Below are 16,588 nucleotides of genomic sequence, written 5' to 3'. Positions count from 1 at the left end.
AATGTAGAACTTATTTTGGAATTACACTAAACAAAATCTCCCTACATCTTTAGGAGGTCAAGGTTTCTGGAGTTCTGTCCTCTAAATGGAGCCACCTGCCAAGTTTCTTCTCTCCATTTATTTCCCACTCCTCTAAAAAGGGTGGAGAAGGCTAAATGAAATGGGCAAAAAATCAAGAGATCCTCTCAGGAACCAAAGAACTCACAACCATGCTGTGTCTGCAAACCTGTACTCTGCTCAGCATCTGGACATCATGCTGAGGCCTCCATTTCCTTCCCCACACCAGCTGTAATACCTCCAGAGGCACCTCCATAAGGTCAAGTCAGTCCTCGGCACTTATCCAGTTGCATATTAAGGGATGAGGAGAACCACAGTGAAACCTAAGAGTCCTTCCTACCAGAGAAGGGACTCAGTTTACCCTGGGGCAAAATATGAGTTTGAGCCGCTAGGGGGAAGCTCAGACCCAAAAGTGGAGCCAATTGTCCAAATCATCAGTATGACTGCAGCTGGTCAACTTCCAATCCAGAAAAATGCCTAGGGGGCAGGGTATTGCACATATCAAAGACTTAGATCTAATGACTTTTGACAGGTGAGTATAAGAAATATTGCAACACAGATGCTTCCTCAAGCTCAAGGCACCTCAAAATCCTTTTTTGTCCCCTCTTGAAGCTTGAGAGATGTCATAAGACATCAAACCATTATGCATACAATCTCATGTCTCCTAGAGCTGAGTCAGTTGAACCTGTCCCTCAAGATAAAAAGTGCTCAGGGTTCTACTCCAGATTCTTTAAAGTACAAAAATCATGAGGAATTCAAACCATGTGAGATTTCAAAAGAGAGCAAACAAGTCAATAAAGGTGATTAAATTCAGGATGGAAATGCTTTCTTCTGATAATACTGGAATCACTTGAGGAGACCAATAGAGGTTGCTGGACTTTACAGAAGCTTTATCTGTGTTTTAGTTCATAGAATCATAGAATCATAGAATTCAAGATCAGAAGGGACCATTATGATCATCTAGTCTGACCTCCTGCAAGATGCAGGCCACATAAGCCGATCCACCCACTCCTGAAATAATTCTCTCCCTTGACTCTGCTGTTGAATGCTCGAAATCATGATTTAAAGACTTCTAGTAGCAGATAATCCACCAGCAAGCGACCCCTGCCCCATGCTTCGGAGGAAGGCGAAAAACCTCCAGGGCCACAGCCAATCTACCCTGGAGGAAAATTCCTTCCCGACCCCAAATATGGCGATCAGCTGAACCCCAAGCATGCGGGCAAGACTCTCAAGCCAGACCCTCTGGAAAAAGGCTAACAATATCCTATCATTGACCCTTTGTACTAATTACCATTGTGGCATGTTATTGACCTATTGACTAAACCCGTTATCCTATCATACCATCCCCTCCATAAACTTATCTAGCTTAATCTTAAAGTCATGGAGGTCCTTCGCCCCCACTGTTTCCCTCGGTAGGCTGTTCCAGAATTGCACTCCTCTGATGGTTAGAAACCTTCGTCTAATTTCAAGCCTAAATTTCCTGACTGACAATTTATATCCGTTTGTCCTCGTGTCCACATTAGCACTGAGCTGAAATAATTCCTCTCCTTCCCTGGTATTTATCCCTCTGATATATTTAAAGAGTGCAATCATATCTCCTCTTATCCTTCTTTTGGTTAAGGAAAACAAACCGAGCTCCTCAAGTCTCCTTTCATACGACAGGCTTTCCATTCCTCGGATTATTCTAGTGGCCCTTCTTTGTACCCGTTCCAGTTTGAATTCATCCTTCTTAAACATGGGAGACCAAAACTGCACACAATACTCCAAATGAGGTCTCACCAACGCCTTATATAACGGGACTAGCACCTCCTTAGCTCTACTAGAAATACCTCGCCTAATGCATCCCAAGACCGCATTAGCTTTTTTAACGGCCACATCACATTGCCTACTCATAGTCATCCTACGATCAACCAGGACTCCTAGGTCCTTCTCCTCCTCCGTTACTTCCAACTGGTGCGTCCCCAGCTTATAACTAAAATTCTTGTTAGTCATCCCTTAATGCATAACCTTACACTTTTCACTATTGTATTTCATCCTGTTACTAATACTCCAGTTTACAAGGTCATCCAAATCTCCCTGGAGGATATCCCGATCCTTTTCCGAATTGGCAATACCTCCCAACTTCGTGTCATCCGCAAACTTTATCAGCCCACTCCTACTTTTGGTTCCGAGGTCAGCGATAAATAGATTGAATAAAATCGGACCCAAAACCGAACCTTGAGGAACTCCACTGGTAACCCCCCTCCAACCTGACAGATCACCCTTCAATACAACCCTCTGCAGTCTCCCCTTTAACCAGCTCCTTATCCACCTCTGGATTTTTGTTTCGATCCCCATCTTTTCCAATTAAACCAGTAATTCCTCATGCGGTACCGTATCAAACGCCTTACTGAAATCAAGATATATTAGATCCACCGCATTTCCCTTGTCTAAAAAATCTGTTACTTTCTCAAAGAAGGAAATCAGGTTGGTTTGGCACGATCTACCTTTCGTAAAATCATGCTGTAATTTGTCCCAGTTGCCATCGGCCTCAAGGTCCGTAACCACTCTCTCCTTTAAAATTTTTTCCATGACTTTGCTTACTACAGATGTTAAACTAACAGGCCTGTAGTTACCCGGGTCACTTTTTTTCCCCTTCTTGAATATAGGAACTATATTAGCTAATCTCCAGTCAAACGGTACAACCCCCGAGTTTAGAGATTTATTAAAAATCATCGCTAACGGGCTTGCAATTTCACTCGCCAATTCCCTTAATATTCTAGGATGAAGATTATCCGGGCCCCCTGATTTACTTCTGTTAAGCTGTTCAAGTTTGGCTTCCACCTTAGATACCGTAATGTCTACCCCCATATCTTCATTCCCATCAGTCCCTCTATCACTATTCCTAAGCCCTTCATTAGCCTCATTAAAGACCGAGGCAAAATATTCGTTCAGATATTGTGCCATGCCAAGATTATCCCTAATCTCCGCTCCGTTTAAAGTTTTAAGCGGTCCCACTTCTTCCTTCTTGGTTTTCTTCCTATTTATATGGCTAAAAAACCTTTTGCTATTGGTTTTAATCCCCTTCGCTAGGTCCATCTCCACCTGGCTCTTTGCCTTTCTCACTGCTTCCCTACACCCTCTGACCTCAATAAGGTAGGTTTCTTTGCTGATCCCTCCCATTTTCCACTCCTTGTACGCTTTCTGTTTTTTCTTAATCACTCCTCTAAGACGCTTGCTCATCCAGCTCGGTCTAAAACTGCTACCTACGAACCGTTTTACCTTTCTCGGGATACATGCCTCTTACAGCTCTTGCAACTTCAACCTGAAATAACCCCAGGCGTCTTCCGCCTTTAGATCCCTAAATATGTTAGTCCAATCCACTTCCCTACATAGTTGCCTCAATTTAGTAAAGTTAGCCCTTTTGAAATCATAAACCTTAGTCTCAGATGCAATTTTGTTTATCCTTCCATTTATTTTGAAACGAATTAGCTCATGATCACTCGAGCCAAGGTTGTCCCTACAACTATTTCCTCAACAAGGTCCTCGTTACTTACCAAAATCAGATCTAAAATGGCATCCCCCCTCGTCGGTTCAGCAACTACTTGATGAAGGAATTCATCAGCTATCACGTCTAGGAAAAGCTGAGCCCTATTATTATTACTAGCATTTGTTTCCCAATCTATATCCGGGAAGTTAAAATCTCCCATGATCGTACAGTTCCTATTAGTATTTACCTCCTTAAAAACATTGAAGAGCGCTCTATCCATATCCAGGCTAGATCCCGGCGGTCTATAGCACACCCCAATCACTATCCCAGGGGACGCTCTAGTAGTTTTCTTCCCCAATGTGAGCATTGCCCAAACAGACTCCGTATTATCCACTGCATTGCTAGTTATTTCGTTACTTTTCACCTCATTATTGACATACAATGCTACTCCCCCACCTTTACCTTTGTATCGGTCTTTCCTAAACAGCACATACCTTTCCATACCTGTACTCCAGTCATGGCTACCGTTCCACCATGTTTCGGTTATTCCTACGATATCCGGTTTCAATTCTCAGACCAGGAGCTCTAGTTCCTCCATTTTGTTACCTAAGCTTCTCGCATTGGTGAACAAACATCCTAATTTTTGCTGTTTGGCTCCTCTCACCCTTTTCACCCAACTTGGTAGGAACACAGTAAAACCAGTATGACCTGTCGGTCTAGTATCCGTCCCCCCACCCCCTTCCTTATACCTAACCGTCCCCCTCTGGCTATATCTGTTGTTATACTGTTGTTCTCACTCTCAACGTATACATTTGGCGTGGAGAGTACCTGGACCTCTCCCAACCGTCTCCCCCCAATGTCTAGTTTAAAGCTCTTTTAATCAGATGAGCCAGCCTCCCTCCTAGAATTCGACTTCCTTCCCTACTTAGGTGGAGCCCATCCCGTGAGAACAGTTCTCTGTCCCCAAAAGCCTCCCAGTGCCCATACATCCCAAAGCCCTCCTTGTAACACCACTCCCTCAGCCAACTATTTATCGCCACGATCCTGTCACCCCTTTGGCGCCCTTCCCCAGGGACAGGTAGAATCCCACTGAAGATCACCTGAGCCTCAATTTCCTTGAGCGTCTTACCCAACCTGGCCTAGTCTCCCTTGATTCTCTCTAGTGAGAATCTAGCCGTGTCATTCGGTCCTACATGAAGGATGATCAAAGGGTTCTTACCTGCTCCTCTTAGGATCCTTTTCAACTGCAGGTCCACATCCCGTATTTTAGCGCCCGGTAGACAGCACACCCTTCTGTTCTCTGGATCGGCCCTGGTCACAGGCCTGTCCAACCTTCTCAGTATGGAATCCCCAATCAGATAGACCTGCCTTTGCCTGGGGACAGTGCGGTCCTCTAACCTATCCTCCGTCCCCCCTGGTTGCAAGCTCCTTCCATTCCTACCATCCCTTGTGGTTCCCCTTAAGCCATCCTGCATCCTCCCTGGGCCCAAACTTGGTGCTGCCTCCATCGACTCCTCCCCTCTTTCTATTAGACTGGCCGCTCTTCTCTTTTTCCTTGGCCTCCCACCGTCAGCTACCACCTGCTGTACCCCTTCCTCATTCTCCAAACCTTCAAACCTGTTCCTTAGCTCTATTTCTCCTTCACTGGCTCTCCTTTTCCCCTGCCTGCTTCTCACGGTCACATGCTTCCACCACCCATATTCCTCGTCTGGCAGTCCCCCCTCACTGGCCTTAGCCCCTGCTTCCCCCTGTACCTCTGGGCTTTCCCCTTAAGTCACTGCTTGCAATTGCTCCATCAGCTGCTCAAACCCCCTTCTATGCTCTATCAGGGTTTCTACCTGCAACTCTAGACCCTGGATCTTTTCCTCCAGCAGCTCTATTAGGCGGCACTTCATGCATACATAGTACTGTTCTGGCTCCCCCGCTAGGATCATGTACATACCGCAGCTGCTGCATGCTATCATCCTCGGTGTATCCTCTGCTGCTTGGCTCATGGCTGCTGCTGTCTCGGCCTCGCTCGGTGTTCTTACCTGGGGAACACAGGAAGCACGGCGCCGCCCCCTTCCGCCTCCCCCTGTGAACTCCCACTCAAACTCCCCTGTTAGCAGCCCTGTTGGCCAGCTCCTGGGCCGCTGCGATCAGCTGTGCCGCTGCCTGGCTGGGCGGCCGCTTTTATAGTTAGGCCCTGTGATTGGAAAATTCTCTGGTTTGCCAACAGAAATCATCACTGCTGATACAAAATGGTATTTCTGCCTTCCATAGTTTTCATGAAGGTATTGGTAGGTGATAATAACCAGATTGGAGAGTTTAGGATCTGAACAACAGTCATCAGAACTGATCCCAAGAGACCTTGTAGCAAGTAATTCTGGCAGTGCTCTTCAGGCACTGGGGTTTGTGACAAACCTGAAAGAAAATTTCTGGGACTCTCTGAAGATTGTCTATGTAGACATCAACATTGATGCAAGGAGGGCTCTAGTCCTCTCAAGTTAGAGGATGTTTTTGACAAGGTTCAAGTACTTATCCATGGGATATCACAGAACCAAGTGACATACATCTGTCTTATGCAGCTCCCTGATCTTCTAGTCTCATGCATAGCGATTACTCCATGGGCAAGAGTGCCCATGAAAGAACTTCAGAGATTCCTCTTATGGGCTTGGAATGATTCCCTAGCAAGGTAATGAAAAGTAAAGATGCTGCCCAGTGTGATTAAGTCCCCTAGGTGACAGAAGCAGGAATTCCCGGTAATAATAGAATTCTTCTTTCCCCATCTGAACCTTAACATCCTAACCACTGACACCAGCATTTCAGGGTTGCAAGGACATATAGGACATCACAATACACAGAGAAGTGAGGTCAAACTCTGAGATGATTTAGAGCATTAGTTTCACAGAGGTAAGAGAATACAGGTGGGCTGTTCAGCACTTCTCTGATCACCTGAGAAAAGTGCATGTCTTGGTTTAATCACAAAAACATGTACAAAAACCTAAAATATTGAGATTATGTCTAAACCTGGAAGCAATGCAGATCCTCTCCTGGATGGAGTGTCACTTAGCCTCCCTTAAGATGAACCACATAAAAGGGCAACACAAATGCAAGCTGGCTACGCTATCGGCAGGTAAACAACTCAGAGTAGTCCCTGAATCAAGGTGGACCTGTTCACATTCAGTCAAAATTTGAAAATAAGGCTTTTCTTCATCAGAAAAGCAAACCAGAAATCACTGGGAAAAGATGCTTTGACTCAAGGAGGGTTGAATCTGTTTCTATATTCTTTCTCTCCTCTTCTGCTACTAGGAAGAGTAATTCCAAAGATCAAGAAAGAGGAAGCTATGGTCATTCTCATTATCCCGACAAAATCTCCTCTCTTATATCAGGGCCCCCTTCTATTATTTGAACCTGACAGCGTGGCTTATGGCATCTCCTAAACAAGATGGGATACTCCTCTAAAGGAATAAATTATTCTCCTAGCCTGCCTACAGGAAGTAATGCTGAGCCCTGGAACCTCATGGACAAGTCTGAACTGCATCTTGTATATTTTAGGAAAAGAAGTCTAGCTTGCGTGTCTCTGATTGGAGGAGAGATCAGTCCCAGAAAGGAAATTGTTGGGTAACGAATTTTTCCATTATCCTTGGTCATATCTAATTCTATATTTATTCTGAGGGAACATAATTCAATTTTAGAACTGTAGCAGTGCAAAGCACAGTGAAGTCACTCTGGATAGGAGTGCGGAAACATATTACTTCTGGCTATTCCAGCATTTTGAGATCTCATTTATTTCTTCATGATTCATAATGAATAAATTTAGTATTTCAAAATATCCACTTTTTAATAGTTTTGTAAAAATTATTTCTCCTAGTGGTAGAATGGTTTTGGTCTTGTTCCATCTGTGACTGAATAGAGGTGCTAGACTAGTCCCTGAGTGTAGTTCCCAAACTGTTATACTCTGTCATGTAGTTGCCCAAAAGCAGCTCTTTACACCATCCCAAGTCCATCCCAAGATTTTGGATGGACAACAAATAGATCATGTTCAGAAGAAATTAATCCATCCTTAATAAAAATAGGGAATCCTCTACAAGGAAGCATTATACTTCCAAATGGAAGCCATTCTCCCTCTGCTGTCAACAATGTCACTTAACTCCAGAGGAACCTAGGACCCTCTGGACTACCTTCTTTCCATAAAGGCATCGTGTATTTCCATTAGTTCACTATGCATACATTTAGCAGCTACTAATGCCTTCCATCCCCTGGTGGAGAACTGCTCTGTTTTCACCTATCCTACAACTCTGAGTATCTTAAAAGGTATCATCAGAATCTTTCCCCTGGTATTAAAACCTATATCTGCCTAGGACCTGAACCCGATACTGTCAGTGCTTATGAACCTGCCATTCAAACCTTTGGCCACTTCTTCTGTTTTACACCTTTCTATGAAAATGGCCTTCCTACCAGCAATCACTTCTGCCAGGAGAATGGGTGAGCTCAGGGCCCTCATGGTGGACTCTCCCTACTTAATCTTTCACAGTGATTAAGTGTCCTTGAGATTTCATCCCTAGTTCATCCCTAAGGTTCACTCTGATTTTCATTTGACTTGAATTGTGTAGAACTGATGAATGAAATTGTTTTTAATTCTTCACTTTATTAATGTAACTTCATAAGTAAAGTTTTATGAATGAAACAGCATTCATTCATAAAACCGGTTACCCCAAGAACTGGCTAATTGACAATAAAAATGCTTGTTAAGAGCCATAGCTGTTCAGTCAGCTGCCTTTGTAAGTTTCACTATCAGTCAATTCCTGCTTAAATCATGGAGACTTGCACTGTTTCAGTATTGAAACTTCTGTTCACCATTTATTACACTTGTCTATATTGTAACTTCTGTTCACTGTTTGCCATATCGTAATTCAAACCCCATTTTAAAACACTTACTCCATTTTGTAAAAGCTTCCTCCAACCTTCATTTTTGCAAACCCTGCTGTAATCTTATTAGTTTAGTTTAGATGTGTGAATGAGGTATGTATGAATGATGGAATCAACCTCCAGCCCCAGCCTGTCCTGATGAAATAAAGTTCAAACACCACTGGCTGAAGATGCAGACAAGAGCCCTAACAAAGTAAGAAGAGTCCACCCTAAAAAGAAAAGGTACAATAGAAGGAAGATCAAAGCTAGGTCCGAGGCTGAAAGTCAAGTCTGCAATTGACGGGTGATCAATCACCAAACCCAGAGGCAGCGTGACACAGCAAGACCTGTAGACTCTCGATTCAAACTAAAGCCTACAAAAAGGATGGGTGAGATGGAAGACTTTGAAGAGTAACATTCTGCTGCCAACATGGAAGGGCATCGGTGCCTGCCCAGCAGAGACCCAGCTCGTCCTTGTGCCCGGCTTTCCTGGCCAGTTAGCCGCCACAAGCTACGAACCCAAGCTGCAAAATCAAGCCACGAACTCAAGCTATATTCAGGACTGGTAACTATGCAGCAGCTGCAGAACATCTGATGGATGTGTGTGTGTATAGGTATTAGGTATAATGTGTGTGTATAAGGATTAAAATATTAGTTATTGGTCATAAATCAAATTGTTATAATGTGGCATTTTTGTCTTGCCCCCTGAAAAGATCCTGTGTAGTTTTGTCGGTATAACAACTGTCCACTTCCTCTTTTTCCACCCAGAATCCACTTGTTTTCCACATCAACAAGGATACCGAAGATTCTATTCACAGAGCTTTAGCCTGCTACTTGCAAAGGACAGAGTCCTTTGGGAAGTCTTTGTTTCCATTACTGAGCAAATGAAGGGAAAACCCGTCTCTTTGTAAAGACCCTTTAAATAGATTTTGTGCTACATCCTCCTTTGCTACGAGCTCATAGAGTCCTTTCCCCACAGGTATCAGGGCTGCTCAACCAGAGCACAGGCCACCTTGGTGGCTTCCCTGCAAGGAATTCCCTCTTAGAAATCTGTAGAGCAGAGACATGGGACTAGACTTTATGTCCTTGATCAAGCCTCATCCATGGATTCCTCCTTTGGTTCAACAATCTATCTGTGGTGTAACATACTTCCTCAAACTGTCCTCCTCAATGAGTACTGCTTGGGAGTCACCCACAGTAAACACCCTTAGGGACAAGCACTGAAAAACAAAAGGAAAGGTTATTTACATTATAGTAACTGGAGTTCGAGCTGTGTGGTCCGTGTGGGTATTCATGACCTGCTCTCCATCCCCTCTGCATGAAGCCTCACTTTATTCACTGTAGTGTAGAAACTGGAGAGGTGGTTGGTGCCCTTTATGCCCTTGGTTCAGAGCACAAGGAGGTGTAGGGCACAGATGTGGACCAACTGCTACTGAAAAATCTTTTTGTCTCAGGCACATAGAGTGCATGTGCAACCACAGTGAATACCCATAAGGACCACACATTTCAAATAATGCATTATGATAAGGTAATTCACTTCACTTTTTCCAACTCAGACTGATGTCTGTCACCAGCATACCTCAAAATGAAATAGAACCTCTCTTCAGTGGAAGCCATACTTATATCCCCTTCATTTTCAGTTTTTCTTGGGATAAATTTTATTTTTCACTGCTAGAATTTAAAACAAAAGTGTAAGGATAGAGTGTAATATGTCTTTTCTGATATCCTGAAGGCCTGAGGAATTTAAAAACTTAAGATAGTTTGTTTTATTACTTGTCAAATTATCTCACTTCTTAATAATAGCACTGTGTTTTGCATCCAACATTGTTTATCCAACATTGTAGCAATTACAGTACACAGGAATTGCTGAGGTTTCCCAAACTACATGATACCATAGTTGAAGTAGTGACCAGTCTTCTGCGTAAGAGGCTACCAGTTATAAATGAAATGGTTCATAATTTGGTGGCCATTGAGTTAGCTTATATCAACACGAAGCCTCCTGACTTTGCTGATGCCTGTGAGCTAATAAACATAGAGGAGCAAAGGCGTAACAGGTTAGCCTGAGAATTGCCGCCTTCTGTGCCACGAGACAAGGCTGCTCCTGGGGTGGGAGATGTGACTCAAGAACTTGGAACAGGCAACTGGAGAGGAATGCTGAAACCCTCAAAAGCCAAAGAGCTATTAATGGAGGAAAAATCTAAACCAGTTACAGTCCTACCTGCCAGTCCTCAAAAAGGCCATGCTGTAAACCTGTTGGATGTGCCTGTAGCTGTTGCACGCAGACTCACTTCCCGTGAGCAACGAGACTGCAAAGTGATTGAGCGACTTATCAAATCCTACTTCCTTATTGTCAGGGGCGGCTCTAGAAAGTAGGCTGCCCCAAGCAGCGCGGTGCGCTGCGCCGCCCTTCCCCGGTCCCGCGGCGGGTCCCCTCTTCCCGCGGCTCCGGTTGAGCTCCCGGCGGCATGCCGGCGGCAGGTCCACCGGAGCCCGGGACGAGCGGACCTGCCGCAGGCATGACTGCGGCGGGTGCCGTGGTCCCGCGGCTCTGGTGGACCTGCCGCAGCCATGCCCGCGGGAGCTCAACCGGAGCCGCGGGAAGAGGGGACCCGCCGCAGTCATGGCTGCGGCAGGTCCACCGGAGCCAAATGCCGCCCCCCCGGGAAAGGGCCGCCCCACGCGCCTGCTTGGCGCGCTGGGGTCTAGAGCCGCCCCTGCTTATTGTCAGGAAGAACATTCAGGACAGTGTGCCAAAGGCGGTGATGCATTTTCTGGTGAATCATGTGAAAGACACTCTTCAGAGCAAGCTAGTTGGACAGCTGTACAAATCCTTGTTGTTAGATGACCTTCTGACAGAATCTGAGGACATGGCACAGCGCAGAAAGGAGGCAGCTGACAGGTTAAAGGCATTGCAGCGAACCAGTCGGATTATTGCTGAGATTCGAGAGACGTATCTTTGGTGAAGGTTATCGCTACCCGCCACACTGTTTATATGGGTGGAGAATCCTGATGACTTGAAAATTTGCTATGCATTGTATACTTGGTAGAATTTTATTTATGAACTCTTATCTGTGTACTGCAACTATATGTAAATTTGCTCATGTAAAGACAGTTGGTTTGGCTTACAGACAGAAAAGTATGCTGTACTTTGCAAAACAAGTCATATTTAATCCACATAATAAATGGCTTTAAATGTTTCCTTACCAGTTATCTGGTGCAAATAAAACAGACCAAGTTAACTGTCCTGTGATAGTCTCATTTAAACTTAGGCAGAACCATTAAAGTTCCAGTGTCTGGCTTGCTAAACAGGTTGCCTGTGGGTTAGATGGACAGTGTAGTCTTGTTGCATAGTTTTAAGCTGCTTTTATAATACCATGAACATGAGAAAGCACCAGGTATTCTTTCATGAGTATACTGCATGCACCATGGCAAACGGAGATCTGAATTTGATAGCTGTCACAGTAAAAATGTCTTCTATATAAGTACATGTGCATCCATTTTTTTCAAAAGCAAACAGCATTATAAAATAAATTTTTGAACTGGATAAATGAATTTCACTTTAGGTGAGTTAGCCTGGAACTTTAAAAAAACAAACAGGAGGATTGGTGCAAACCAATGAATGTGCACCAGCGTTTGCATTTCACTGTTGGGGATGATGATCAAGTACAAGAACCCATTCCCCCCTCTGGGACCAAACCTCTGGACCATCCACTAGCAAAATTGTTCTCATAGAATTTAAAAATAAAATGAATTTCAAAACTGTTGTGGGATAAAAAAAATAAAAATAAACAAATTACTAATCATCCCAACACTCTAGTCAAGTAGGCACAGAGTCGTATTCCCATTTTACAAACCGAGAAAGCTAGAGTTGTGACTTGCTCAAGGCCACAGAGTGATTCATGTTTAGAATGAATTTCAGAATGTTCTAGTTCCTGGGTCTCAGTGTTACACTCCGTCCACTAACCCGCTCTGTCCTCTTCCATTTAACTTACATTTTTTTGTGTGGCCATTGTCATTTTTATGAAGAAGAGTCCTGTTTTGAGCAACAAAACCTCTGTAGGTTTCCAAAATTAACAAACATGTCTTCCGTAGTTAAGGTTTCTAAGTATGCTTTGTTGCAAAGAAGGATGATTTCTTGAAAAGACTTTTGTTCTTAAAACTTCAACTGTCCATTAAATATGAAAGTTCTCTGAGAGTCTTGGTTCTCACTTTAGATGTAAAGGTTAGCTGCTGCGTCTGCAATTCTTCTAAGGAGCTCCTGGAATAATGGACAGAACACAGGGTGGGGCAATTAAAAGGACCCTAAGCATGGCTAGTTAAAACTAAATGGTAAACTAATCTGTCCTTGTAATGTTGGGTTTTTTTCTTCCGTAGACGAGAAACCAAAACCAGATCCAGTATTAAAATCTCCTTCTCCAGTCCTCAGACCAGAGCCTAGTGGGGAGAAAAAAGATCAAGCTGGCCAGACATCTGAGACTGCCTCAATGGAATCCCCACCAGAACTTCCTCTTGCTGCATTGCCAGACCCAGTTGTTGTTGCTGCTGTTGCTGTTTCTAGTAAATCTGCATTCACAGCTAACTCAGAGGAGAGATGTGAACTAACTTCCCCGAAAGAGGAAACAATGCCTATATCCAATGCCACACCCTGCACAGAAGAATCAGACTTTTCACCAACAGAAGAGGCTGATGCTGATACGTGCAAGGAGCCTAGTATTGTAGCAACTAGTGATATTCCAGTGACTGCTAGTACTAATCTAATTAATGAAATTAATGGAGTTAATGAAAAAGTAACTGCTACAGACGACATAGCAGAAATAGTTCAACAGGAAGTTGCACCATTGACTGTTGAATTGGAGATTTTGGAAGGCCTTCCTGCTGAAGTGGAAAGTGTACCATCTTCCATTGCTCTTTCCACCTCTCCCTCTCCTCCTCTTACTCCTCCTATTCCTGTTTCTGCTGCTGTTAACACTACAACACCTCCTTCCCCTCCTCCTCCTCTTCCTTCTCCTCCAATTTCCCTCCCTGCTGTTCAGGGAGATTTACATGGAGAGGAGAGCAGAAGAACTACCCTTAATGAAGTTGTAAAAGATACTCAAAAGAAAGAAGAGGTGGAAGCAGATGGGCAACCAGAGGAGAATGCAGAGTCTCAGAATTTAATCTCCAGGAAGAACCCTGTACCACGTAAGTTCTTGACATTATGGTCCAGCATGCATTAAACTTGAGGACAGAGGGAAAGGGGGGTTGTTTGGGTACAATTTTTAATCAATGTTGTTCCTTCACCTTCCCTCTGTCCCCACCCCTGCATCTAGCATGTACCAAATCACCACTGGTTTAATCAGAGAATGCTAATCCTTAATTAATAAGCACATCCAGGAAAACTAATGAGGTTATTACTGTTTGTTATACTATGTAACTCTGATCTTCATATAAGTGATAGGTTATTAGTTGTTCCATAAGAATGTGTTATTTATTAAATATATCCTAGGATTTGTTCACTTCATATCAGCTACTGGTTTATTTTGTTTCAATGGGGGCAGGGGACAGAACTGCACCCAGTGTGTGTCCAGCCAGGAAACCTGAAAGACGTCACTCTCCTCTCTAACATCAGCTAGCTGGCTGAACATTCAGCTCCTTTTGATTTGTCATCCTGCACCAAAACCAACTGTAATATTCATCAGTCCTTGAATTCTTGAGAGTGAACCTTCTGAGGAAGTTATTTCGTAGCTTTGCATTTTGGACAACAATGTCAAAAAAATGATATTTCTGAAAGTGATAAATGAGTTGGACACTTACGTGCTTTAGATGGCTGAAATGCCAAGTGTAACATATTAGATCTACCCATCCTAACTTAATTAACAGTGCATCCATTTCCACTACAAAAGCAATAGCAAAGAATCCTGTGGCACCTTATAGACTAATAGACGTTTTGCAGCATGAGCTTTCGTGGGCGAATACCCACTTCTTCGGATGAAGAAGCATCCGAAGAAGTGGGTATTCACCCACGAAAGCTCATGCTGCAAAACGTCTGTTAGTCTATAAGGTGCCACAGGATTCTTTGCTGCTTCTACAGAACCAGACTAACACAGCTACCCCTCTGATACTTGACACTACAAAAGCAATGTTACAATATACCCTGTCACGTAAGCAAAATGATCTTCCCTGCTCAAGAGACTTTATTGTTATACCATATTTCAATATTCCTATATTTTAAAAAAACAAACCAAAACTATACATAGTAGTCCAGGAAGCTTGAAAATTGTTTATGAATGATTTGGAATCCAGAAATTAGATGCAAAACCTCTGTAATTACTTCTACAGCCTGCATTTTTGTCCCAGAATTGTTAACTACATTTGGTTTAAACTTTCCTATAAGAACTTTGTGGTTCTAACCTTAAAGTTGCATCTGAAGAAGTGAGGTTTTTTACCCATGAAAACTTATGCCCAAATAAATTTGTTAGTCTTTAAGGTACCACTGGACTCCTTGTTGTTTTTGTGATACAGACTAACATGGCTACCCCCTGATATTTAAATAGATTAGTTCACCCAGTTTTTTTTATTTGCTGCATTTGCTTCATTTTATGTGGAAGGTTATTGTTTCTGAAAGAGTGAAAAATTTGTGTATCAGTGGATGATTTGCATTTAGCTATTCTAAAGTAATGTTGGGTATAATATTATGCATAGGTTTGTTTAATAGTTAACAGGACCAAATGTTGCTAAAGCACCTAAGTGTGTGATTTCCATTAATCAACAGTGCTTACTGCAAAGTTTGTGTGTGTGTTTTGGGGGGAGGGGAGGTGTTAATTGTGTAAAATATTCTTTACATGAAACTGAAAAAGTTTGTTCATTTTTTGTTATTGAAGGACAAGAGGAAATGAGAAAAATTTAAAGATTTTTCTGATATTACACATTATTTTTCCCAAATCATAATTATTTTAAAGTCTGCTAGCCCGAAACTATAGGGCCAGATTCTGCCCTTGGATGATCAAATATGGCTCCCATTAGAATACAGTGAAGTATCCGTGGGCAAAATTGTACCTGTAATTTCATTACACTTACAGTAGTTACCTTTCACTTCTAGACCTCTCCTCCTGCATTGGTCCTACTGCTACTTTCAGCAGAGTTTCAGTTGCAGATAGACCACTTCAGCTTTCAAGTTTTAGGCATCAGAACTGGGGTAGTCAATAGGTGGGCCATGGGCCAAATCCAGACTTCCAGAGACTTTAGAACAGACCTGAAATCTTTTATTTACTTATTGTTATTGTTTTTTTAATATTATTTTCTCTGGAGTCTGCATTTTGACTGTACTTTGACCAAGAAATGTGGACCATGACAAAAAACAATTGACTACCTCTGCATCAGAAGTTCCTAAGGGGTTCTAAAACCTGTTATATACAGAGACAAAGTGAACTTGAACAGGAAAAAATTATTATGATTTTCTCTCTCTGTATATTTTGTCCTTTCACAAATGCATCTATAAATGTGTAATGGCATTACTTAATTACATCTACTGTATTATTTTCTGATATTAAATTACTTCTGTGAGATGATGGAAAATGATGCCATATTCTTGTAAATAATTTGCATGCTGGATCTAAACAGGCTCTTCACCATCTGTATAACATCAGATATTTTTCAGTTAATAATTTTCTTCTGCCTTCTGTTTTACATTTTTCATTGCTCTTGCAGTAACAGTCTTCTCTCAGTCTAAGCCACTTCATAACACACATTTAATTTCTTCATTGGGTCAATAGTGGAATAGGACTACTTGTGTAAGTAACAATTTAAATGATAAGCTCCTAAATTATAGGATTGTAGTTTGCTTTTAGATGTATCACAGTTTAAACTCTAAATTTTTATATACAACATTTTGTTTTTTTATTATGAAGATTTTAATTTTAATGCTTTAATTTCATTATTGGTAAATAGCCCAACACAGTCTCTGAAAAAATGTTTTTAGGAATATGGAAAAAAGTATTTCTCAGGTTTGTGTAACCTTTCTTGAAGTTCTGATTCTTTTTTGAAGTGTTGGTCCTTATATGAATTCCAGATGCTGGTGTGCATGCGCACTATGCACCAGAGCCGGAACTGTTCGTAGTAGTGTCTGTTGACCCCCCCGCGCGCATCATGTATCGGCACGTGGCGCATCCAAGACTTTAATATGCTGCGCGGGTT

The 16,588-nt window shown here is 42.6% G+C and overlaps 1 protein-coding gene across 13 annotated transcripts in view; it reads left to right on the top strand.

The window, feature by feature from the left end:
• Positions 1-16,588, top strand: part of EIF4G3 (eukaryotic translation initiation factor 4 gamma 3) — a 466,091-nt gene that overhangs the window by 323,021 nt on the left and 126,482 nt on the right. For all 13 annotated transcript variants that reach the window (XM_039509520.1, XM_039509526.1, XM_039509519.1 and 10 more), the window contains one exon: positions 12,791-13,597. In XM_039509520.1, the coding sequence (XP_039365454.1) occupies positions 12,791-13,597 (807 nt within the window). The remainder of the gene's footprint in view (positions 1-12,790; positions 13,598-16,588) is intronic.

Source organism: Mauremys reevesii, linkage group 21 (assembly GCF_016161935.1).
Source record: "Mauremys reevesii isolate NIE-2019 linkage group 21, ASM1616193v1, whole genome shotgun sequence".
Classification (NCBI taxonomy): Eukaryota; Metazoa; Chordata; order Testudines; family Geoemydidae; genus Mauremys; species Mauremys reevesii.
The sequence above is the reverse complement of the archived record's forward strand: the minus strand, read 5'-3'. Positions and strand labels throughout refer to the sequence as shown.